The 27,047-nt window shown below is 37.3% G+C and overlaps 2 protein-coding genes across 6 annotated transcripts in view; one reads left to right on the top strand and one right to left on the bottom strand.

The window, feature by feature from the left end:
• Positions 1-25,245, top strand: part of LOC100611224 (olfactory receptor 51S1) — a 55,422-nt gene extending 30,177 nt beyond the window's left edge. The window contains exons 6-7 of one of the 4 annotated variants that reach the window (XM_063783553.1): positions 11,356-11,458; positions 22,546-25,245. In XM_063783553.1, coding sequence (XP_063639623.1) covers positions 22,576-23,547 — 972 coding nt within the window. In that variant the 5' untranslated portion in view covers positions 11,356-11,458; positions 22,546-22,575 and the 3' untranslated portion in view covers positions 23,548-25,245. The remainder of the gene's footprint in view (positions 1-11,355; positions 11,459-22,545) is intronic. The other 3 variants (XM_063783555.1, XM_009459780.4, XM_063783554.1) reach the window with 3 other exon arrangements.
• Positions 1-27,047, bottom strand: part of MMP26 (matrix metallopeptidase 26) — a 286,289-nt gene that overhangs the window by 119,661 nt on the left and 139,581 nt on the right. The window lies entirely within an intron of this gene.

Here is a 27,047-nt window from a genome sequence, read left to right as displayed (position 1 = left end):
TCAACATTTAGTCACGAGGCAATTTCTGCCATTAAATTCAAATTACAGATAAAAGGGTGAACTGGGCTCAACACGCAATCTCCTCCACCTCTACCACTCATTACTGACCTTTACATTTTTCTACGAACTGTCCATACTGCAGTCTCTGCCGTTCTGTGACAAGATCCTCAAAGAAAGCACTTCTCAGGCCTCAGATTTTTCCCCAACTCACCCAAAGTATGGTCTAGGAGACAAGAGTCTTTTCTGATGCGTCAACCACAGCAGCACAGAGATTTAAAACCAACAGCACCCTTGCCCAGAATTTCCCCTGGAGTGATTCTATGGAGACTTGAGCATGTGACTTCCTGGAGATGCCCCCAGGACCAAAGGCTACACAGACCCAGGCTTCTGAGCATGCTAGTCTACTTTGTCTTATTCCCAGAGGACCTGGCTTTGCCTAATACAGATCTATGGTAGCAACCCATCCAAACGCAGAATTATTCTCAGTCCTATATGAATGTGCATCACTAACTATATTGAAATACGATTAAACCCTAGTGCTTAATTTTAATAATTCTCTGTCTAAAAAGAAAAAGCTGAAAGAAAAATTTACCCTTGTTTCACACACCATTGTGTTATTGTCCCATTCTCTTTTCTGTTTCACAGCAAAGCCTCTCAACATTGCGGTCTACAATCCTTGTCGATACTTCCCATTGTCTCCTCAATTCACTTCAGTGAATGTTCTTTTTCACACCACTGAAACAGTATGTGCAGATGTCACCAATAATCTGCTTATTGCTAAACTTAGCAAAAATGTGTCGTCTTACTCTCCTGTTTGTTCTTCAGGATTCAATATAGTAGAATATTGCTGCAATGCTGAATTATTTTCCTTTGTTGGTTTCTCTCAAATCATGTTTGCTTGATGTTTCCCCCTACTTTAATTTATACTCTTTATTATTCTTTGATTATATGTCTTCTTCCTAGAGCACTAAATGTCAGTGTATCTTTTATTTGATCTTTTTTCCTCTACTTTAACTCCACTCTCTCACTTACCGATATCATCGAATACCACTGCTTTAAATATCATCTACATACTGATTAACTACAAGTGTATATCTTCAGGCTACAATACTGCCTTGATCTCCAGATCAGCTTCCTACTTGATAACTCCACTGTAATACAAATAGGAAACTGAAATTTAACATGGGAAATACTGTAAAATGAAAACAAAAATAAAACGTTTTCTTTTCATCTGCTTAAGGTTCATTTCAGTAAATCACTAACCACACCACAATTCACCCAGTTACCCAAACTAAAATTCAGGTCTTTTCTCCCTCTCTTCTTCATATCTAAGCCATCACCACGGTACTATTCAGTGATTCAGTGTGCCATTTTGATTTTTCTATTAACACATTATTAACTATATTTTCAGTTATTTTTCTTAGTAATTATTCTAAGAATTATAAAATCCATCTTCACCTTATCACTCTCTACTTCACATTAATATTGTCTTAATCACAGTAAAATATTTCAACTTTTCCACACTGTAGCCCCATTTTCTTTTATCCTTTATGAAATTATTTTAATACATATTCTACCTACATGATATAGACCATATAATTGAGTGTCATTATTTATTTAAACAACTTGTTTTAAAAACATATTTTAAAGATAATACATTATTTACATAAGCAGTCTTTTCTATTACTCAATATCTATCATTTTCAGTGTTCTTTATTTCTTTTTTTATTATCATACTTTAAGTTCCAGGGTACAAGTGCACAACGAGCAGGTTTGTTACATATGTATACATGTGCCATGTCAGTGTGCTGCACCCATTAACTCGTCATTTACATTAGGTATATCTCCTCATGCTATCCCTCCCCAATCCCCCCATCCCACAACAGGCCCCAGCGAGTGATGTTCCCCAACCTGTGTCCAAGTGTTCTCATTGTTCAGTTCCCACCTATGAGTGAGAACATGTGGTGTTTGGTTTTCTGTCCTTGTGATAGTTTTCTCACAGTGATGGTTTCCAGCTTCAACCATGTCACTACAAAGGACATGAACTCATCATTTTTTATGGCTGCATAGTATTCCATGGTGTATATGTGCCACATTTTCTTAATCTAGTCTATCATTGATGGACATTTGGGTTGGTTTCAAGTCTTTGCTATTGTGAATAGTGCCGCAATAAACATAGGTGTGCATGTGTCTTTATAGCAGCATGATTTATAATCCTTTGGGTATATACCCAGTAATGGGATTGCTGGGTCAAATGGTATTTCTAGTTCTAGATCCCTGAGGAATTGCCACACTGTCTTCCACAGTGGTTGAACCAGTTTACAGTCCCACCAACAGTGTAAAAGTGTTCCTATTTCTCCACATCCTCTCCAGCACCTGTTGTTTCCTGACTTTTTCATGATCGCCATTCTAACTGGTGTGAGATGGCATCTCACTGTGGTTTTGATTTGCATTTCTCTGATGGCCAGTGATGATGAGCATTTTTTCATGTGTCTGTTGGCTGCATAAACATCTTCTTTTGAGAAGTGTCTGTTCATATCCTTCGCCCACTTTTTGATGGGGCTGTTTTATTTTTTCTTGTAAATTTGTTTAAGTTCTTTGTAGATTCTGGATATTAGCCCTTTGTCAGATGGGTAGATTGTAAAAATTTTCTCCCATTCTGTAGGTTGCCTGTTCAGTCTGATGGTAGTTTCTTTTGCTGTGCAGAAGCTCTTTAGTTTAATTAGATCCCATTTGTCCATTTTGGCTTTTGTTGCCATTGCTTTTGGTGTTTTAGACATGAAGTCCTTGCCCATGCCTATATCCTGAATGGTATTGCCTAGGTTTTCTTGTAGGATTTTTATGGTTTTAGGTCTAACATTTAAGTCTTTAATCCATCTTGAATTAATTTTTGTATAAGGTGTAAGGAAGGATCCAGTTTCAGCTTTCTACATATGGCTAGCCAGTTTTCCCAGCTCCATTTATTAAATAGGGAATCCTTTCCCCACTTCTTGTTTTTGTCAGGTTTGTCAAAGATCAGATGGTTGTAGATGTGTGGTATTATTTCTGAGGGCTCTGTTCTGTTCCATTGGTCTGTATCTCTGTTTTGGTACCAGCACCATGCTCTTCTGGTTACTGTAGCCTTCTAATATAGTTTGAAGTCAGGTAGCGTGATGCCTCCAGCTTTGTTCTTTTGGCTTAGGATTATCTTGGCAATGTGGGCTCTTTTTTGGTTCCATATGAACTTTAAAGTAGTTTTTTCCAATTCTGTGAAGAAAGTCATTGGTAGCTTGATGGGGATGGCATTGAATCTGTAAATTACGTTGGGCAGTGTGGCCATTTTCGTGATATCGATTCTTCCTATCCAAGAGCATGGAATGTTCTTCCATTTGTTTGTATCCTCTTTTATTTCCTTGAGCAGTGGTTTGTAGTTCTCTTGAAGAGGACTTTCACATCCCTTGTAAGTTGGATTCCTAGGTATTTTATTCTCTTTGAAGCAGTTGTGAATGTGAGTTCACTCATGATTTGGCTCTCTGTTTGTCTGTTATTGGTGTATAGGAATGCTTGTGATTTTTGCACATTCATTTTGTATCCTGAGACTTTGCTGAAGTTGCTTATCAGCTTAAGGAGATTTTGAGCTGAGACGATGGGGTTTTCTAAAGGTACAATCATGTCATCTGCAAACAGGGACAATTTGACTTCCGCTTTTCCTAACTGAATACCCTCCAGCACACCTGAGTGTGTGTTGTTCCCCCCATGTGTCCATGTGTTCTCATCATTCAGCTCCCACTTATACGTAAGAACAAGTGGTATTTGTTTTCTTCTGTTTCTGGGATAGTTTGCTGAGGATAATGCCCTCCAGCTCCATCCATGTCCTTGGAAAGGACATGATTTCATTCCTTTTTATGGCTCCATAGTATTACATGGTATATCTATACCACATTTTCTTTATCCAGTCTATCAGTAATAGGTATTTAGGTTGACTTCATGTCTTTGCTATTGTGACTAGTGCTGCAATTAACACACACATGCATGTGCCTTTACAATAGAACAATTTTTATTCTTTTAGGTATATACCCAGTAATGGGATTTCTCGGTCAAATGGTATTTCTGCCTCTAGGTCTTTGAGGAAATGCCATAACTTCTTCCACAATGGTTGAACTAATTTATACTGCTACTAAGAGTGTAAAAGTGTTCCTTTTTCTTCAGAACCTTGCCAGCATCTGTTGTTTTTTGACTTTTTAGTAATAGCCATTCTGACTAGTGTAAGACAGCATCTCAGCTGCACATGGTGGCTCACACCTGTAATCCCAGCACTTTGGGAGGTCAAGGTGGGCAGATCATGAGGTCAGGAATTTGAGACCAGCTTAGCCAACATGGTGAAACCCCATCTCTACTAAAAATACAAAAATTAGCCAGACGTGATGGTGCATGCCTGTAATCCCAGCTACTCAGGAGGCTGAGGCAGGAGAATTGCTTGAACCCGGGAGGCGGAGGTTGCAGTGAGCCCAGATTGCATCACTGCACTCCAGCCTGGGCAACAGAGCGAGACTCCATCAAAAAAAAAAAAAAAAAAAGGACAGCATCTCATTGTGGTTTTGTAGTTCCCTAATGATCAGTGATGTTGAGCTTTTTGTCATATGTTTGTTGGTCACATGTACGTCTTCTTTTGAGACATGTCTGTTCATGTCCTTTGCCCACTTTTTAATGGGGTTGTTTGTTTTTTTCTTGTAAATTTGTTTAAGTTCGTTCTAGATACTCGATATTAGACCTTTGTCAGATGGATAGATTGTAAAAGTTTTCTCCTTTTCTGTGTGTTGTCTATTTTCTCTGTTGATAGTTTCTTTTGCTGTGCAGAAGCTCTTTAGTTTAATTATTTCCCATTGGTCAGTTTTTGGTTTTGTTCCAATTGTTTTTGGCATCTTTGTCATGAAATCGTTCCTCATGCCTATGACCTGAATGGTATTGTCTAGGTTTTCTTCTGGGATTTTTAAATTTGGGGCTTTACATTTAAGTGTTTAGTCCATCTTGAGTTGATTTTTGTGTATGGTGTAAGGAAGGGGTCCAGTTTCAGTTTTCTGCCTACGGCCTGCCAGTTCCCCCAGCACCATTTATTAAATAGGGAATCATTTCCCCATTGCTTATTTTTGTTAGGTTTGTCAAAGATCAGATGGTTGTAGGTGTGTAATCTTCTTTCTGGGTTTTCTGTTCTTTCCCATTGGTCTATATGCCTGTTCTTGTACCTGTACCATGCTGTTTTGGTTACTGTAGCCTTGTAATATAGTTTGAAGTCAGGTGGAATAATGCCTCCAATTTTGCTCTTTTTGCTTAGGATTGCCTTGGCTATTCAGGCTCTTTTTTGGTTCCAGATGAATTTTAAAATAGTTTTTATAATTCTGTGAAGAATGCCAATACTACTTTAATAGGAATGGCATTGAATCTATAAATTGCTTTGGACAGTATGACCATTTTCATGATATTGATTCTTCCTATCCATGAGCATTAAATGTTTTCTCATTTTCTTTTGTTTTCCTGTTTCCTTAAAAGTCTCATAGGTTTTTGTTATAAACCAGGTATCATGGATATAATAGAAACCTTAGATTCTTAATTGCTTTTAAGAGACTTGCTGTGTTTTTTAATTTTCTTTTGTTTATTTTTAGTAACTTGTATGAATTTAAACTGAAATTTATCTTCTCAAAATAAATCTCTTGCACTAAGTGTTGCCACTGATCATTTCAGATCACTTATATTTCACATTCTTACACTAAGTATAACCACTGATTACTTTCAGATCATTTTATTTGTATTCCACTTTTTTAGCCTGGCTTCCTAGGAATCGCCCATGAGTATACACGTCTTGGTGGTATGCCAATATTGAGGCAGAAATAGCTGTTAAATCCCTTGAGTCAGAAACATTTTCACTGATTGATTTGAGTGGTGTGTGTAGCATACATTTAATATTCAACCAGTTGTCAAGTCTCTGTTTGTTTTCTCATGCCAGAAAGCTCTCTTGAGTTTCTCTCACATGTTTGAATAATTTCTCATAAAGCCATAGATGCATGGAGAACCCTTCCGTAACAATAATTTCCAGGTTCTCTCTGTAAAATGTCCTGATGACTCCTGCTTGCAAACTCAGGCTACTAAAACTGTGGATGGCGCTTCTTTATTTCCTACTGAGTTTTCCAGTCTTAGTTGACCAAGCTTTGCTTTTTTCTTTCCACTTGAAGTCGAGTCTGCATTGTCTGGCAGCACAACTGCTGGTTTGTCAACAAATCCCAGCCTGATAAAACTACTGGTACTACAACTACTACTCCTACTCCTGCTACTCCTCTGCGAAGAAGAACAAAAATAAGAAGAAGGAGGAGGAGGAGGAGGAAGAAGAAGAATTTGGCAATGGTGGGAGAGTGGTATTTTTCCCTGAAGTTGTAAAGGTTTTCAAGAATGAATGTTTCTCAACATGTTGCCTGCTTTAGTTAGTTTTCACAGTGTTAATTTTTTAAATAGGTTTTTTGGTTCATATCTTCTCCCTTTTTGAGCAAAGAGGATTCATTGGTTCAACTTCAGAAGAAATTTCTCTTCCTAATAATTCTTTTTCGTGCTTTAGAGTGTTTTGCATTAAAATTAAGCAAAGAAATTAGACAAACACTGGCAATACACCTTTTTTCCTAATGTAAAAGAAAACCAGACCTCTGATGCTAGTAGAAATAATCAAGCAGAGGAAAAAATTAAGTGTGACAATCTGGAAGCAATTAAAGAATATGTGAGGCCTTTGGCAATTAATTTAAAATTTTATTAATAAAGAAATTTAAAATGAGAATAGTCAAAATGGTTATGTGACTTCCACTAGGCATATTTGATTGTATAAATGCTGATGGGAAGGAGGGAGAATAGCTGGACTTCACCAGTAGAACTCAATTAATAATAGCTAACAAGGAATGCTGAATGAATGAGTGGTTAAATAACTTTCCCTAAGTCCAAAAAGCTGAAAAAATTAAAACTGTGAATTAAAACAAGGTATATAAGACTCACGAACTCTATTCTTTTTACCATATTTAACCATTTTGGATATGGTTAGCAAGACTTTTGATGGATTAAGCTCCCGATAATAGGAAATTACTGGGATAATATAGGAGTCTTTCTGAAATTGATTCTAGTGGTGGCATCAGTTTCTGTAGACATGGAGGAGTCAAGGCCTGATATCTTCAGGGGAGTTCAAGCCACCAGTTTAACACTCAGGGGGGTTACATCAAGCATTTTGTGTGTTTTTAGTTCTATCCCCAACAGTATTTCAGACAGAAGTATTCACAATTTCTTATTAAAAATATATTGACACAAATTATAAAGCCCTAGCTTTTAATGTTTATAGCATGCATTGTCTCTTTTAGGTTGTAATACACAGTGGGAAAGAAATGGGTTTAGAAATTAAAAATAAATGAATAACCTTCGGCCATATGATGTCAATCATGCCTAAACTAAAGCATCACCACAATAATTGTTTATATCTGACTTTTGTTTTCTGCTGTGATTATGTGAATATGCTTGTGATGGAAAATAAATGAGATCAAAAGGGCATAAAGATGTGATAGAAAGGGTCTGTGAACAATTTAAGGCCTGACCACACAAAGGCACAGGCTCGAGTAACCAGCTGTTCCTGTATTTTTAAGAATTACCTCATTAATGCAAAACATCCTTACAGAGAAATACATTAAATCAAATGCAAGAAATTATACATGAGGTATTGGAATAACAATTCAGAAAACCAAAGAAGTTCAGCAAATTCAAAGATCTTTTTTTTATATGTTCCTGATGGGCGGAGTCCAGACAATCATTCTATCCATTCCAAACAACAGTAGACTCCAGCTCTGTTTCATGTCAAATTGCAACACTGTCATCATTGAGACTGAGACTGGCTTTGGAGTCACTGAACTGAACTGAAATTGGGCTAGAATTGTAAGTCTTACTTAGTGATTAAACATGATTCAAATCAGTGTGTGTTTGTGCGTGCATACACATGCATTTGTGTGCACGTATGTGAGTTCACACCTGACTAAGACTATGCAAATAAAATTAAAATGAAGAAAAGTTTTGCATAAGTGTTGGACATAATAGAAGACAATCTGACAGATAAAGGAAATTTTTAGAATCCTTAGGGAAATTAGGAAGGGATAGCTCAAGTGGCACTACATAACACCATTCATGGGAGTTCTTTCAGAGGTGTTGTGAAATCCTTGGAGAATCATGATGACACCAGACAACACCAGTGGTTTGAGCAGTCTTTATAAAGGCTCTACATGCTAGTCTCAGGAAAGGAAAGAAGCCAAATTAATTCTGAACCATAGCACCAGGTTGATGAAGGTAATAAATATCTTAAAAGATTTTTTCCATGTCCTCTGTATAGCAAGCTATGTGTAAGATAACTTAGGGCATTTTTTTTTATTAAATCCTCATGAAATTCTACAGAGAAATGTGATAAGGACAGATGAGAATAGTGTATAGAGTGTCATGTGGTGGTAGAAAGCAAAGATGGAAAGAGAAAGTAAAATGCAGGTTTTGTTATTAGGAGTAAAAGAAGAAGACATATACTATGGGGAGGAGGTAGTGCAAGACTAGGCATAAAATAAAGATGGAATGGAAGAATGCATAAGAATTTCATTGGGAGATAGAGAAAGGAAGGGTCTGAAAATTAAAGAAGATTAAAAGAAGGAAGATGAAGAATGGAGATAAGAATGAAAAATTAAAGAGAAGATGACAGTAGAACACTGATTCAGGTAATGAAAATCAGAGTGAAAAACAGTAAAACAGCAGGGGTAAACAAGAATCAACTATTTGCATGGAAGAACAGGGCTTTAGCAGGTTCTCAGAACTTAAGGAATGTTAAAGATTTTTCAAGTAGGTCCCAAGAAAAACCCCTAGTAGGGATGAACCAGCTGGTCATTCCCACCTGAAAGCCACAAGAATTGCTGGGGATACAGAACAGCAGGCCCAAACAAGTGAAGGCTCTCACTTGACATTTAAAGAAAAACAAAACCCCTCCTCAGAATGCAGGCAGAAGGTTAGGCAGGCATCACAAAGTGCTTTGTTTAGATCTGACCATTGTGATTTCTGGGAGGGAGGGGCCCAAATTTTGTTAGAAAGATACAACACAACAAGTGTGAGTGGACTACACTACCTTTCAAAAATTCTTCTGTGTCTAAGATACTCAAATCTGTAAAATAACTTATTAGAAGTCATGTTTTTCTAACAGAAAATCCTTATACTATAGCAGAGAAACAGGAGGCAGAAAAGGTAGGGAAACTACTTGTTCTTGCATGCCTGATCTCACCCCAACCTCAGAGCTCCCAGACCAGCTCTTGAGATGTTTTTCTCTTTTCTCACAAGTACCTAGGTGAGAACAAAGACACCATAGGACCTCTCACAGACTCCCAATTTAAGCTTTTGTCTCTGGCCTCTTAGAAAAATAAATTTTTCTCTTTGTTGAAGATTTTTAATTCATCTGCAGAAGATCAGAACAGAGTTTGAGGGATTCTAAGACTTCTCCTGAAAGAAGATTGACATTCAATCATCCATATTCACCCATTCATTGTTTTATGTCTTCATTGCACTAATAGGGAATAATTAATAAATGCCTTGCATATGCTCAATGAGGTGATGAACCATAAAATAGTCCTTTACATCAGGAAGTTTTAACTTCTAGTAGGAGAGATGGACATTAAACAAATACGTATGCAATGTTTAGCTATACTCACTGGAAAGAAAGAAGAGCCCAAAAATGTGAAAACAGCATATGTGGAAACCTTAAGCTACTATGGATATTTGGAATCGGCATAATTGGGAAGGATAGCTAGGCTTTGCTTAGGTAAAGAAGAGCTTCACTAGGGGTGAAGAAAAACATAAAGATCTGGAAATAATGCACGTAGAAATTCTACATCAGGAAGTATCTCACTGGGACCCAGGAACTTAAAGACGGCAAATTTGGCTGGATTAAAGAGACTGAAGGGGAGAGTAAATGGTGTGAGTTGGTGCTAGAGAGGTAGGTAGGGGTTGAATCTTGCTTTACGTTGAAGGCTAAGATAAGGATTTAGAGCTTTCTTCTAAGTACATTGGGAACCCTTAAAGGAGTTTTGCTTGAGATGAATAAATGAGATTTATATTTGTTTTAAAAAAGTCTATTCTAACTGCCAAATGAAGAATGTATTAGAAAGTGGCACTCATGGGTACAGAAAGATCAGTTAGGGAGCCTGAAGGAACTGGGCTAAGTATTATCTTATACTTTATGTGTGGTTGTTTATGAGCCAATAACCTTTATTTTCTTCTACCTACCTTAAAATAAGACTATGGAAAATTATAAACTGTTGAAATTTCTGAAGATTAAATATTAATCTGAATAATTTCATCCAATAATGTGTCATTTGCATATGTAATTCATTACAATTATCCTTACAACAGATATCCAGGATACATTCCCTCTCTCTATATATATATACATATATATACACACATATATACACACACACATATGAACATATTAGATTTAAAAAAGGCAAAAACTGCAATTACTTTTGCACCAACCTAATATATTTATGTGTATGTATATATAGAGTACCTATCCTATTGTATATACACATATATGTAATATATATTATATATACTTCTATTTATAGAAGTATATATGTATATACTTGGAAACTGTATGTATCTGCGTGTATATGAATCTATATGTATAAACTTCTGTATAGATATATACTTCTATATGTATATACTTGGAAACTGTATGTATCTATATGTATATGTATCTATATGTATATACTTCTAAATACATATATACTTCTATATGTATATACTTGGAAACTGTGTGTATCTATATGTACATGTATATACATATGGAAGTATATATGATATATATGGAAGTATATATGATATATATATATAAAATACCCTTATACACATGGATTTATGTGGATGTAGGTTGTGATGACAGTGGGATTCTATGTAGTTGTGGGTGTGTGGTGATGGTATCGTGAGGTTTTTAATGGGGTTTTAAAAAATTATTTAGCAATATGCTCTATGTTATTAAGATCTTGGTTATATCTACTTCTTTTCTGCTAAAACTTGAAAACTATATGAGGAGATATCAAAGGAGATATCAAAATTTTTTACTGTCTAAACACTGGATGTTTACTCTTGTTCCCATTTTTCAAATAAAGAAATTTATTCCAAGAGAAGGGAGGTAATCACATGTGACTGTGTAGGAAGGAAAAAGGCAAAGTGTTACAAATATCATCTAAATGTTCTTTAACTTTATTCTTTCCTCTGCTATTCTACTATGCATTCATAAAGCCATTGTTCTGTCCATATGAGAATATATATTCAATTTAGGAGCTGTGAGCCAAGTGGAGGAGTCCAGCCCCACCCGATGGTGAGAACAACATGACGAACTTGAATGCATCACATGCCAGCCACCGTAACTTCATTCTAACAGGTATCCCAGGAACGCCAGACAAGAACCCATGGTTGGCCTTTCCTCTGGGATTTCTCTACACACTCACACTCCTGGGAATTGGTACCATCCTAGCTGTCATCAAGGTGGAGCCAAGTCTCCATGAGCCCATGTATTACTTCCTTTCTATCTTGGCTCTCACTGACGTTAGTCTCTCCATGTCCACCTTGCCCTCCATGCTCAGCATCTACTGGTTTAATGCCCCTGAGATTGCTTTTGATGCATGCATCATGCAGATGTTCTTCATCCATGTATTTGGAATAGTAGAATCAGGAGTCCTAGTGTCCATGGCCTTTGACAGATTTGTGGCCATCCGAAACCCATTACATTATGTTTCCATCCTCAATCACGATGTTATTCAAAAGATTGGAATAGCTATCCTCACCCGGGCAGTCGGTGTGGTATTCCCTGTGCCCTTCCTTATAAAGTGCCTTACCCTTCTGCCATTCCAATGTCTTGTCTCATTCATACTGTCTTCACCAAAACATGATGCGGCTAGCTTGTGCCAGCACCCGCGTCAACAGCCTCTACGGCCTCATCGTCGTCATCTTCACACTGGGGCTCGATGTTCTCCTCACTCTACTGTCTTATGTACTCACCCTGAAGACTGTGCTGGGCATTGTCTCCAGAGGTGAAAGGCTGAAAACCCTCAGCACATGCCTCTCTCACATGTCTGCCGTGCTCCTCTTCTATGTTCCTTTTATGGGTGCCTCCATGATCCACAGATTTGGGGAGCATTTATCACCAGTAGTGCACATGGTCATGGCTGATATATACCTACTGCTCCTGCCTGTGCTAAACTCCATTGTCTACAGTGTGAAGACCAAGCAGATTTGAAGAATGATCTTTCAAGTGTTCCAGAGGCAAAAAAAATAGGGTCTAGTAGAATGGAATCATGTGTAAGAAGCAGAGTAAGTATCCACTGGAAGAATTAATTATTTAATTTTCCACAGTTATGGTGCGTCAAATTTTGCACATCTGGGAAAATGCAGGAGTGGGTAAGGCTTGTGGGTGAAGATACATAACAGGTCATTATTGTTCTGTATATACTATATTTTGGAATGTGTGTATTTTGAAATATGGTATCACAAAATCTAATTTATTAAGTAGCTTCACACTTTTCTCTGACACGGGAGATGAGCATCAGTGAGAACAAATTATCACATTTATCCAGATAACACTTATGTATGTTTATTCATAAAACATTTAGTTATATTTCACCCTTGGTTATCATTTTGCTGTGCAGAAGCTCTTTAGTTTAATTAGATCCCATTTGTCCATTTTGGCTTTTGTTGCCATTGCTTTTGGTGTTTTAGTTATGAAGTCTTTGCCCACGCCTATGTCCTGAATGGAATTGCCTAGGTTTTATTCTAGGGTTTTTATGGTTTTAGTTATAATATTTAAGTCTTTAATCCATCTTGAATTAATTTTTGCATAAGGTGTAAGGAGGGGATCCAGTTTCAGCTTTCTACCTATGGCTAGCCAGTTTTCCCAGCACCATTTATTAAATAGGGAATCTTTTCCCCATTTCTTGTTTTTGTCAGGTTTGTCAAAGATCAGATGGTTATAGATGTGTGGTATTAATTCTGAGGACTCTGTTCTGTTCCGTTGGTCTAGATCTCTGTTTTGGTACCAGTACCATGCTGTTTTGGTTACTGTAGCCTTGTAGTATAGCTTGAAGTCAGGTAGCGTGATGCCTCCAGCTTTGTTTTTTGGCTTAGGATTATCTTGGCAATGCGGGCTCTTTTTTGGTTCCATATGAACTTTAAAGTAGTTTTTTCCAATTTTGTGAAGAAAGCCATTGGTAGCTTGATGGAGATGGCACTGAATCTATAAATTACTTTGGGTAGTATGGCCATTTTTATGATATTAATTCTTCCCATCCATGAGCATGGAATGTTCTTCCATTTGTTTGTGTCCTCTTTTATTTTGTTGAGCAGTGGTTTGTAGTTCTCCTTGAAGAGGTCCTTCACATCCCTTGTAAGTTGGATTCCTAGGTATTTTATTCTCTTTGAAGCAGTTGTGAATGGGAATTCACTCATGATTTGGCTCTCTGTTTGTCTGTTATTGGTGTATAGGAATGCTTGTGATTTTTGCACATTGATTTTGTATCCTGAGACTTTGCTGAAGCTGCTTATCAGCTTAAGGAGATTTTGGGCTGAGAGGATGGGGTTTTCTAAATATACAATCATGTCATCTGCAAACAGGGACAATTTGATTTCCTCTTTTCCTAATTGAATACCTTTTATTTCTTTCTCCTGCTTGATTGCCCTGGCCAGAACTTCCAATACTATGTTGAATAGGAGTGGTGTGAGAGGGCAACCCTGTCTTGTGCCAGTTTTCAAAGGGAATGCTTCCAGTTTTTGCCCATTCAGTATGATATTGGCTCTGGGTCTGTCATAAATAGCTCTTATTATTTTGAGATACGTCCCATCAACACCTAGTTTATTGAGAGTTTTGCGCATGAAGGGCTGTTGAATTTTGTCGAAGGCCTTTTCTGCATCTATTGAGATAATCATGTGGTTTTTGTCTTTGGTTCTGTTTATATGATGGATTACGTTTATTGATTTGCATATGTTGAACCAGCCTTGCATCCCAGGGATGAAGCCAACTTGATCGTGGGGGATAAGCTTTTTGATGTGCTGCTGGATTCGGTTTGCCAGTATTTTATTGAGTATTTTTTCATCGATGTTCATCAGGGATATTGGTCTGAAATTCTGTTTTTTTGTTGTGTCTCTGCCTGGCCTTGGTATCAGGATGATGCTGGCCTCATAAAATGAGTTAGGGAGGATTCCCTCTTTTTCTGTTGATTGGAATAGTTTCAGAAGGAAAGGTACCAGCTCCTCCTTGTATCTCTGGTAGAATTCGGCTGTGAATCCATCTGGTCCTGGACTTTTTTTGGTTGGTAGGCTATTAATTATTGCCTCAATTTCAGAGCCTGTTATTGGTCTATTCAGGGATTCAACTTCTTCCTGGTTTAGTTTTGGGAGAGTGTATGTGTCCAGGAATTGATCCATTTCTTCTAGATTTTCTAGTTTATTTGCACAGAGGTGTTTATAGTATTCTCTGATGGTAGTTTGTATCTCTGTGGGATTGGTGGTGATATCCCCTTTATCATTTTTATTGTGTCTATTTGATTCTTCTCTCTTTTCTTCTTTATTAGTGTTGCTAGCAGTCTATCAATTTTGTTAATCTTTTTAACAAACCAGCTCCTGGTTTCATTGATTTTTTTGAAGGGTTTTTTGTGTCTCTATCTCCTTCAATTCTGCTCTGATCTTAGTTATTTCTTGTCTTCTGCTAGCTTTTGAATGTGTTTGCTCTTGCTTCTCTAGTTCTTTTAATTGTGATGTTAGGGTGTCGATTTTAGATCTTTCCTGCTTTCTCTTGTGGGCATTTAGTGCTATAAATTTCCCTCTACACACTGCTTTAAATGTGTCCCAGAGATTCTGGTATGTTGTGTCTTTGTTCTCACTGGTTTCAAAGAACATCTTTATTTCTGCCTTCATTTTGTTATGTACCCAGTAGTCATTCAGGAGCAGGCTGTTCAGTTTCCATGTAGTTGTGCGGTTTTGAGTGAGTTTCTTAATCCTGAGTTCTAATTTGATTGAACTGTGGTCTGAGGGACAGTTTGTTATAGTTTCTGTTCTTTTACATTTGCTGAGGAGTGCTTTACTTCCAAGTATGTGGTCAATTTTGGAGTAAGTGCGACGTGGTGCTGAGAAGAATGTGTATTCTGTTGATTTGGGGTGGAGAGTTCTGTAGATGTCTATTAGGTCTGCTTGGTGCAGAGCTGAGTTCAAGTCCTGGATATCCTTGTTAACCTTCTGTCTCATTGATCTGTCTAATGTTGACAGTGGGGTGTTAAACTCTCCCATTATTATTGTGTGGGAGTCTAAGTCTCTTTGTAGGTCACTCAGGACTTGCTTTATGAATCTGGGTGCTCCTGTATTGGGTGCATATATATTTAGTATAGTTAGCTCTTCTTGTTGAATTGATCCCTTTACCATTATGTAATGGCCTTCTTTGTCTCTTTTGATCTTCGTTGGTTAAAAGTCTGTTTTATCAGAGACTAGGATTGCAATCCCTGCTTTTTTTGGTTTTCCATTTGCTTGGTAAATCTTCCTCCATCCCTTTATTTTCAGCCTATGTGTGTCTCTGCAAGTGAGATGGGTCTCCTGAATACAGCACACTGATGGGTCTTGACTGTTTATCCAATTTGCCAGTCTGTGTCTTTTAATTGGAGCATTTAGCCCATCTACATTTAAGGTTAATATTGTTATGTGTGAATTTGATCCTGTCATTATGATATTAGCTGGTTATTTTCCTCGTTAGTTGATGCAGTTTCTTCCTAGCATCGATGGTCTTTACAATTTGGCATGTTTTTTCAGTGGCTGCTACTGGTTGTCCTTTCCATGTTTAGTGTTTCCTTCGTGAGCTCTTTTAGGGCAGGCCTGGTGGTGACAAAATCTCTCAGCATTTGCTTGTCTGTAAAGGATTTTATTTCTCCTTCACTTATGAAGCTTAGTTTGGCTGGATATGAAATTTGGGGTTGAAAATTATTTTCTTTAAGAATGTTGAATATTGGCCCCCATTCTCTTCTGGCTCGTAGAGTTTCTGCCAAGAGATCCACTGTTAATGTGGTGGGCTTCCCTTTGTGGGTAACCCGACCTTTCTCTCTGGCTGCCCTTAACATTTTTCCCTTCATTTCAACTTTGGTGAATCTGACAGTTATGTGTCTTGGAGTTGCTCTTCTCGAGGAGTATCCTTGTGGCGTTCTCTATATTTCCTGAATTTGAATGTTGATCTGCCTTGCTAGGTTGGGGAAGTTCTCCTGGATAATACCCTGAAGAGTGTTTTCTAACTTCGTTCCATTCTCCCTGTCACTTTCAGGTACACCAATCAGACGTAGATTTGGTCTTTTCACATAGTCCCATATTTCTTGGAGGCTTTGTTCTTTTCTTTTTACTCTTTTTTCTCTAACCTTCTCTTCTTGCTTCACTTCATTGATTTGATCTTCAATCACTGATACCCTTTCTTCCACTTGATCGAATCGGCTACTGAAGCTTGTGCATGCATCACGTAGTTCTCGTGCCATGGTTTCCAGCTCATTTCAGGTCATTTAAGGTCTTCTTTATGCTGTTTATTCTAGTTAGCCATTCATCTAATCTTTTTTCAAGGTTTTCAGCTTCTTTGCAATGGGTTCAAACATCCTCCTTTAGCTCAGAGAAGTTTGTTATTACTGATCTTCTGAGGCCTACTTCTGTCAACTCGTCAAAGTCCTTCTCTGTCCAGCTTTGTTGTACTGCTGGTGAGGAGCTGTGTTCCTTTGGGTTAGAAGAGGCGCTCTGATTTTTGGAATTTTCAGCTTTTCTGCTCTGTTTTCTCCCCATCTTTATGGTTTTATCTACCTTTGGTCTTTCATGATGGTGACCTAGATATGGGGTTTTGGTGTGGATGTCCTTTATGTTTGTTAGTTTTCCTTCTAACAGTCAGGACCCTTAGCTGTAGTTCTGTTGGAGTTTGCTGGAGGTGCACTCCAGACCCTGTTTGCTTGGGTATCACCAGCGGAGGCTACAGAACAGCAAATATTGCAGAACAGCGAATGTTGCTGCTTGATCCTTCCTCTGGAAGCTTCGTCTCAGAGGGGCAACCAGCTGTAAGAGGTGTCAGTTGGCTCCTACTGGGGGATGTCTCCCAGTTAGGCTACTCGAGGGTCAGGGACCCACTTGAGGAGGCAGTCTGTCCATTCTCAGATCTCAAACTCCGTGCTGGGATAACCACTACTCTCTTCAAAGCTGTCAAACAGGGACATTTAAGTCTGCAGAAGTTTCTGCTGCCTTTTGTTCAGCTATGACCTGCCCCCAGAGGTGGAATCTACAGAGGCAGGCAGGCCTCCTTGAGCTGAGGTGGGTTCCACCCAGTTTGAACTTCCAGGCTGCTTTGTTTACCTACTCAAGCCTCAGCAATGTCAGACGCCCCTCCCCTGGCCTTGCTGCTGCCTTGCAGTCTGGTCTTGGACCACTGTGCTAGCAATGAGCAAGGTTCCGTGGGCGTGGGACCCTCCGAGCCAGGCGTGGGATACAATGTCCTGTTGTGCCGTTTGCTAAGACTGTTGGAAAAGCGCAGTATTAGGGTGGGAGTGTCCCGATTTTCCAGGTACCATCTGTCACAGCTTCCCTTGGCTAGGAAAGGGAATTCCCTGACCCCTTGCACTTCCCAGGTGAGGCAATGCCCCGCCCTGTTTCAGCTCACACTCCATGGCCTGCACCCACTGTCCAACAAGCCCCAGTGAGATGAGCCTGGTGCCTCAGTTGGAAATGTAGAAATCACCCGTCTTCTGTGTCACTCATGCTGGGAGCTATAGACTGGAGCTGTTCCTATTCAGCCATCTTGGAACCCTCCTTATTTAGAGTTTTTATCATGAGTGAGTACATGATTTGACACATGATTTTCTGTGCCTATTGAGATGACCATGCAATTTTTGTCCTTTTTTCTAATGTGTATTAGTTGATGTTGAAATACAAAACCAACTCTGCACTTACGCATAAATTCCACAAAATCACAGTGCAGAATTTTTTTTTATGCAGCCAAATTTAATTGCTAATATTAAGAATTTATATGTCTATTTACTTCAGGAAAATTTGTCAGTGCTATGTTTTTTGTTATGATTTGGCTTTAGAATCAAGATTACACTCTACTTCTAGATTGAGTAGGATTTTATAAAATCCTTCTCTATTTTTAAAGCATTATGAGAAGCATTAGTTATTATTTCTTCTTTTAATATGTGATCTAATTCACCCATGAAATCATCTGGACCTTGGCATTTTTTAGTGGGAAGAGTTTTAATTAGTAATTGACTTTATTTGTTATAGGTCTGTTTAGAATTGCTATTTCTTCTTAAGTCAGTTTTATAATTTTTATTTTTCTAGGATTTTAAAAATTTCAACTAATTGTCTAATAGTGTTATCCCACATTGCATTCCTGATTTTGGTAATTTGCATCTTTTGTTTTCTCTTTAAGGCTTGCTAAGGGTTTTCAATTTTTTAATCTTTAATTATGTCACCTGTACTTATTTTGTTTTTTTAATTTTATTACTTTATTTTCAGCTTTATTAAAGTATAATTGACAATTTAAAATTGTCTATATTCAAGGTGTACAATATGATGTTTTGATATATGTATACCTTGTGAAATGTTGACCACAGTCAAGCCAATTAACATATTTATTACCTCACATAGTTACCATTGTATGTGTGTGTGTGCATGTTTGTATGGGTGTGTGTGTTTGGAGGATACCTAAGAGGTGCCCTTTGGCAAATTTCAAGTATACAATATATTATTATTACCTATAATCATCATGCTGTACATTAAGCCTCTAATACTGACACATCTTATAACTGTAAGTTTGTATCCTTTGACTCACATTTCCCTATTTCCCCCACATCCCCTCAAACCCTGATAATCACCCTTCTCTTCTGTTTCTGTGAGTTTGACTTTGTTAGAATTCACACAAAAGTGAGGTCGTGCAGCATTTTTCTTACTGTGTCTGACTTATTTCACTTGGCATAATGTCCTCCATATTTATCCATGCTGTTGCAAATGACAGGTTGTTTTTCTTTTTTAAGGCTGAATATTATATATCTATCACACTTTTTAACCTCTTCGTACATCAATGAACACTTAAGTTGTTTCCATATCTTGGCTATTATGAATAATGCTTCAACGGACACGGGAGTGAAGATATCTCTTTGAGATCATGGTTTTCTTTCCATTGAATACATATCCAGAAGTGGGAATGCTGAATAATATGGTGGTTTTATTTTCAATTTTTTGAAGAACTTTTATACTATTCTTCACAATGGGTGTACAAATTTATACTCCTACCAACAACGTACAAGGATTCCCTTTTCTCCACATTCTCACCAACACTTGTTTAGTTTGGCTATTGATCGTTCTTTGTTTTGTAAATACTTAAGGAAGCTTAGGTTATTGATTTGAGAAATGAATATGCTCCGTATGATATGAATATTTTAAAAATTATTAAAGCTTATTTTGCCTCCCAGCCTACAGTTCTTCACACAGAAAATTCTATATGTGCTTGAAAAGAATATGCAGTCTGCTATTATGGAGAGTATTATATAAATGTCATTTCTGATTCATGGTGTTTTTCAAAAGATTTCTATTTCCTTGTGTATTTTTTCAATTGTTTTATCAATTATTGAGTTTGGGATATTAAAATCTTCAACTATTATTGGTAAATTGCTTATCTCACTCTTTAATTTTGTCAGTTTTGGTTCATGTATTTTAGGGATCTAGTCTTCTTTATATATGCATTTATGATTGTTATATGATATTAATATAGCCACGCCATCTCTCACGTATTTTTGTGGGGTATATAATTTTCTACCTTCTTACTTTCAACTATTTACTTCTTTGAATCTACGGTATGTCTTTTGTATACAGAATATAGTTATAACTTGCTTTTCTATTCTACATAACAATGTGCCTTTTATGATGCATGCTTAGTCCATTCACTTTGTGATTATTGATATGGTTGAAATTTCACCTGTCATTTTGCTATTTGTTTTCTGTTAGTCTTGTGTCTTTTTTTGTTCCACTGCTTTTTCATTGCATTCATTTGTTTAAATGTTTTTGGTGAATGATTTCAATTCATCTTTTGATTTTTTTACCGTTTTATTAGTGATTGTTCTATAAATTACAATATGCACATTACTATATAATTTACTTCAGAATAATATTAACTTAATTCCAGTAAAATTCAAAAGTTTTGTTTTAATAAATGTTTAATTCCTCCCCCTTGTTGTGCTATTATTATAATATATATACATACGTATACAGACACACACATATATAATATATATAATTTACTCGACAATAGAGTATTGTAATTATTTTTTCATCCAATTCAAGCCTGTTAAGGAAATTTAGGGAAAATTAACTAAAACGTGTATAGAGTCCTTCACATTTACCCATGTATTGAGTATGTCCAGTACTCTTCATTTCTTCCTATAGATTCCAGTTACCATCTGGATTTATTTTTCAGCCAGAACTCTGTGTTAAATCCTCACCTAGTCTGCTGGTGGACACATTACCCCAAAGAGGACCAGAACCTCAGGGTAGTGGAGTTGTTGGCCCTCCCTATTTCCTTGCCACCAAAATTGCCGTGCTAACTGACAGAGCTCCAAATCACGGAAGCTGCCTCACGAGTACAGGAACAAAGCTGTGGGGCTTCCTTATCTGACCACTGTTGATAGAGCTGGAGGCAGTGGAATGAAGCAGCCTTGCCAAAATGCTAGGCAACTGGCTGTTATTTTCCAAAGTTCAGTCGTTTCAATAAACAAGCTTATATCTCTAATGGATTTCCAGGGTGTCAAAATGGATCTTATTGACAGCTTGCCAGCTTTATACATGCTTTGTAGGGGAGAGGATGTGTTAGCCTCCTCACTCCATCACACTGGAAATGAATGTCTGTTTCTATTTATTGCTTTTTAAAAGTCTGTGGGATTAAGGTTTTTGTTGCATTTATCTTCCTTTTTTAGCTTGAAAGTTATATTTTATGTAAAATTTTAACATAATATTTTATAACATATGTATTTGGAATTTTTGTAATAAATGTTTAGGGTTAACTTGTATCTATATCATTATCCTGAAAACAAAACCTAGCAAGTTTTTTTATTTTACTTTTCTTTAGATCCCAATTTTCATGGTCTTTTTGTCCAGAATTTCAGTTCCAATCTTTCTGGGCATTTGGGCAGGGAAGAAAATATGACTATGGTGTGTGTCCAGTCCTTCTTGTTAAAATTATAAATAATATTTGGATATTACATGTGAGGAGAAGCTAATTCTCAGGTTTTTATTTTGGGAAATTGATTAATGGTGGCACCAACAACTGACTTAGGGAACAAACGAGTGTCTTATTGGTTTTGCTATTGACATAAATTCCTCTTCACTGTTTCCTAACTGATGACTCTGAAAGAGGCATTAAGATGTGTCTGTTAAGATCTGCTTTGGATTATTTGAATTTAAATTGCCTGGGACATCCAAGGTAAGATGAACCTAGAAGGATCTGGGAATATATATTAGTAATTCATCTGTTTGTAGACTCGAGTTGATGTCATGAGAGTAGATAAGACCACTTAGGAAAATAAAGAGGGCCAAGGAAAAATATCTCAAAAATATAAACATACACTTAGATAGAAGAAATAAGTTATAATGTTCAGTAGCCAAGTAGGGTGACTATAGTTAACAACAATGTATTGTATATTTCAAAATAGCTAGTAGACAGAACTTGAAATGTTCCAACATATAAAAATTATAATTACTCAAGGCAATGGATGTCCTAAATACCCTGACTTTATCATTTCACATTCTATGCATGTAACAAAATACCACATGCACCCCTTTAAATATGTGCAATTATTACATTTCAATAAAATAAAAATTTTAAATACCCATGTATAAATCATAGGGACACAGCAAAGTTAAGTAAAAGGCTAAATTCTGAAAGGGAGAATTTTTAAAAAAGTAAAAAATAGATCCATAGTAGCCAAAGCTCATTAAGAAATAAATCAAGCTTAGAAAAAATGAGTGCCCCTTAATTTAGAAATAAAGGAGTAATTGGGGACTTAATAAGAACAGTTAAAGTGCACCAAAATGTAAGTATCTTAAGGCACTCTAGAAGTCAGACTGTCTGGGGTTGGGAAGAGAAAAAAAATATGGATAAATGGACTGTTTCCTAAAGTGTTTGTCATAAAGGGAGGGAAAAAATAGGATAACACTACAGGGAGAGGCAAGGTAAAAAAACATGTGAAAACAATCTAGGAAAAGAAACAGAACCACAGAGCTATGAGGACAGCTATAGAAAAACCTCAAAGGCAAGGAATGAATGCTGCATATACTATTAGGATGGGTGCGTGCATAGGGAGGAAATGTGTATATGTGTACGTGTATGTGTGTGCATGAGTCAGGGAAGGGAAGATGCAGGCTATTTTGGAAAGTTTCATGCAAATTTGGCACGCGATTAAGTAAACCTTTCTAATCATTTTTCAGGTTCCAGAGTTCAACGTGGAATCCTGAACTATGTCAACATTACCAACTCAGATAGCCCCCAATAGCAGCACTTCAATGGCCCCCACCTTCTTGCTGGTGGGCATGCCAGGCCTATCAGGTGCACCCTCCTGGTGGACATTGCCCCTTATTGCTGTCTACCTTCTCTCTGCACTGGGAAATGGCACCATCCTCTGGATCATTGCCCTGGAGCCCGCCCTGCACCGCCCAATGCACTTCTTCCTCTTCTTGCTTAGTGTGTCTGATATTGGATTGGTTACTGCCCTGATGCCCACACTGCTGGGCATCGCCCTTGCTGGTGCTCACACTGTCCCTGCCTCAGCCTGCCTTCTACAGATGGTTTTTATCCATGTCTTTTCTGTCATGGAGTCCTCTGTCTTGCTCGCCATGTCCATTGATCGGGCACTGGCCATCTGCCGACCTCTCCACTACCCGGCGCTCCTCACCAATGGTGTAATTAGCAAAATCAGCCTGGCCATTTCTTTTCGATGCCTGGGTCTCCATCTGCCCCTGCCATTCCTGCTGGCCTACATGCCCTACTGCCACCCACAGGTCCTAACCCATTCTTTTTGCTTGCATCCAGATGTGGCTCGTTTGGCCTGCCCAGAAGCTTGGGGTGCAGCCTACAGCCTATTTGTGGTTCTTTCAGCCATGGGTTTGGACCCCCTGCTTATTTTCTTCTCCTATGGCCTGATTGGCAAGGTGTTGCAAGGTGTGGAGTCCAGAGAGGATCGCTGGAAGGCTGGTCAAACCTGTGCTGCCCACCTCTCTGCAGTGCTCCTCTTCTATATCCCTATGATCCTCCTGGCACTGATTAACCATCCTGAGCTGCCAATCACTCAGCATACCCATACTCTTCTATCCTATGTCCATTTCCTGCTTCCTCCATTGATAAACCCTATTCTCTATAGTGTCAAGATGAAGGAGATTAGAAAGAGAATACTCAACAGGTTGCAGCCCAGGAAGGTGGGTGGTGCTCAGTGAGTAGGATGTCCCTCCGTGTTTGGTGGTACAAGGCTTCTGATACTAAAGTTTCTGTGAGAACTCAGCTCACCAAGCATGAAATGATCATTCACGTACACATAAGTGCATATACGTGCATGTAGCTTCCTGTCCCTGGAAGTATGCCTGTGTATATTGATGCAAGCTTACAAGCCCCAAAGAATGAACATGATCCACCCACTGGTACATTACATATCAATGGCATAGGAAGGGCCAGAGTCCAGATCTTGTCACAACTATCCAAGTGTGTGCCTGTTGTTATCTTATTGTTGTTAGTCCTGTCACTATAACTATACCTTAATACTGGATAAAGCTAGAAGAGTTAATCATCTACATAGCAAAGGAAAAATAAGACAGAAGCATTCTTCTCAACTAGATAGGAGATCTTCCATTTGTATTGTACCTCCTTAAGAAGTAAGAATTCTGACCAATCCTTAGGAATTAGATACATGAGGAAAATGCAAGTAAGTCTCTCATTTAGATTCTTTACACCAAGAGATAGGTTATTTAACTCTGATCAGGCCAGGAAAAAAAGAGGGAATATAATTTTTTTAATTCTTCATTTAGTTTTCAAAATGTTAGTATATTTTTGAATATATATGTATATTGAATGTTCTCAACACAAAGAAATGAGAAATGTTTGAGATTATAAATATGCTAATCACCCTGATCTGATCACTATACATGGTGTGCACCAAAACATCACTATGACTATGCATAATTATTGTCAGTTTAAAATAAAATTTAATTTAATTTTTTAAATTTTTGCATATTTCAGAAAAAATAGAACAAATAAGAATAATCTTAAATTACATCTCCCAAACTTAGCTATAATTATCTGTTTAGTGAACACTTATAATGTTTTATGTAAATGGAATCTTACAAGTGGCATTTGGAATTATTGGTCTCAATTCTTTACTTCCTAGTAGCAGCAGTATACATTCACATCCACATCAGGAGGGACAAAGTGGACGGATTGTATTTACATTCACTCTCACTTTAGACACATAATTTTCTCTGGCCATTGTGGTCCTCATGACTTGTTTTGGTCAATAGGATGTTAGTGGATGTGATAAAAGCAAGAGCTTCCGTGTGATTTTGCTGCAGGGTTTGATTTCTTGTACTGGGGTAGTGCTAACCTAGTAGGTAATTCCCCTTGAATCTGGTTTCCAGAAGGAGGTACATGGTGCAAACCTGAGCCAAATTCAGAGCCTGGAGCCAGTCCCTGGTTCCCAGAGAAGTGAAGCAAAGCCAGCAAGTCAAAGCAGCCTAGATGAAGAGGGTCTCTGACAACCTACTGACCAGTGAGAATTATAACAAATGCTGTAGTTGTAAGCATCTGATATTTTGTAGTTGGTATACAGCAAAAGTTAACTAACAGAGTAATTACAGTCTTATTCTGTGAACATGGTTAATCTATTTTTTTGATGCCAATACAATTAATCACATGTGTGTTATGAGGAGCACAATTGTTGTAGCACAATAACTGACTAACTTTAATAAATATATATTTTTTATTTTTGTGGGTACACAGTAGGTTTATATATTTATGGGGTACCTGAGATGTTTTGATACAGGCATGCAATGTGAAATAATCACATCATGAAGAATGGGGTATCCATCTCCTCAAGCAGTTATCCTTTGTGTTATAAACAATCCAATTACATTCCTTTAGATATCTTAAAACGTGTGATTAAGTTATTATTGACTATAGTCACTCTATTGCACTATCAAATAGTAGGTCTTATTCATTCTTTCTATTATTTTTTATACCCAATAACCATGCTCACCTCTCCCCCAGGTTCCCACTACCCTTCCCAGCCTCAGGTAAACATCCTATTCTCTTTGTCCATGAGTACAATTGTTTTTATTTTTAGATCCCACAAATAAGTGAGAACATGCAATGTTTCTTTTTCTGTGCCTGGCATATGTCACTTAATATAATGACCTTTAATTTCATCCATACTGTCGCAAATGATAGGATCTCATTCATTTTATGGCTGAACAGTACTCCATTGTGTATATATAGCACATTTTCTTTATCTATTTGTCTGTTGATGAATGCTTAGGTTGCTTCCAAATCATAGCTATTGTGAACCATGCTGCAGCAAACATGGGAATGCAGATACGTCTTTAATATACTGATTTCCTTTCTTTTGGGTATATAACAGCAGTGGGATAGCTGGATCATAGGGAAGCTCTAATTTTAGTTTATTGAGGAACCTCTAAACCATTCTCCAAAGTAGTTGTACTTACTTACATTCCCACCTTGGCAGCATTGCCTGTCTTTTGGATATCAGCCATTTTAACTGGAGTGAAATGAGATCTCATGATAGCTTTGATTTGAGTTTCTCTGATGATCAAGGATGTGGAGAACTTTTACAGATGCCTGTTTGTCATTGTTTTTCTTCATTTGAGAAATGTCTATGTACCTCTTTTGCCCATTATTGATTAGATTATTGGTTTTTTTCCCTGTGGAGATGTAGAGCTCCTTATATATTCTAGTTATTAATCCTTTGTCAGATGGGTAGTTTGCAAATATTTTCTTCCATTCTGTGGGTTGTCTCTTCACTTTGTGGATTGTTTTATTTGCTATGCAGAAGCTTTTTAACTTAATGTGATCCTATTTGTCCATTTTTGCTTAGGTTGCCTGTGCTTGTGGGATATTGCTCAAGAAATTTTTACCTAGATCAATGTCCTGGAGAATTTCCCCAATGTTTTTTTGTAGTAGTTTCCCCAAAGTTTTCTGTAGTAGTTTTCACTTAGAATAATTTGTCTATTCTGGTTATTTTATGGTTCCATACAAATTAAGATTGCTTTTTCTATTTCTGTGAAGAATGTCATTGATATTTTCATTGGAATTGCATTAAATCTATAGAGTGCTTTGGACGGTATGGACATTTTAACAATATTTATTCTTTCAGTCCATGAACTTAGAATACTTTTCAATTTTTTGGCACCCTCTTCAACTTCTTTCATCCGTGTTTTATAGTTTTCATTGTAGATATCTTTTATTTATTTGGTTCAATTAATTTTTAGGTATTTAATTTTACATGTGGCTATTGTAAATGAGATTACTTTTAAATTTCTTTTTTCTTTTTAATTTTTGATCACTATTGGCTTATAGAAATGCTACTGATTTTTGTATGCTAATTTTGTATCCTGCAAATTTACTGAATTTGTTCCTCAGTTCTAATAATTGTTTTGGTAAAGTCTCTAGGTTTTTCCAAATATAAGATCGTATCTTCTGAAAATAAGAATAATCTGAATTTTTCCATTCCAATTTGGATGACTTTATTTCCTTTTCTTAATACTCTAGCTAGGACTTCCAATACTGTGTTGAATAATAGTGGTGACAGTGAACATCCTTCTAGTGTTTTAGATCTTAGAGTAAAGGCTTTCAGTTTTTCCTCAGTGTGATACTAGTTGTGGGTCTGTCATATCTGGCTTTTACTATTTTGAGATATGTTCCTTCTATACCC

The sequence above is a fragment of the Pan troglodytes genome, chromosome 9 (genome assembly GCF_028858775.2).
Source record: "Pan troglodytes isolate AG18354 chromosome 9, NHGRI_mPanTro3-v2.0_pri, whole genome shotgun sequence".
Taxonomy (NCBI): domain Eukaryota; kingdom Metazoa; phylum Chordata; class Mammalia; order Primates; family Hominidae; genus Pan; species Pan troglodytes.
The sequence above is the reverse complement of the archived record's forward strand: the minus strand, read 5'-3'. Positions and strand labels throughout refer to the sequence as shown.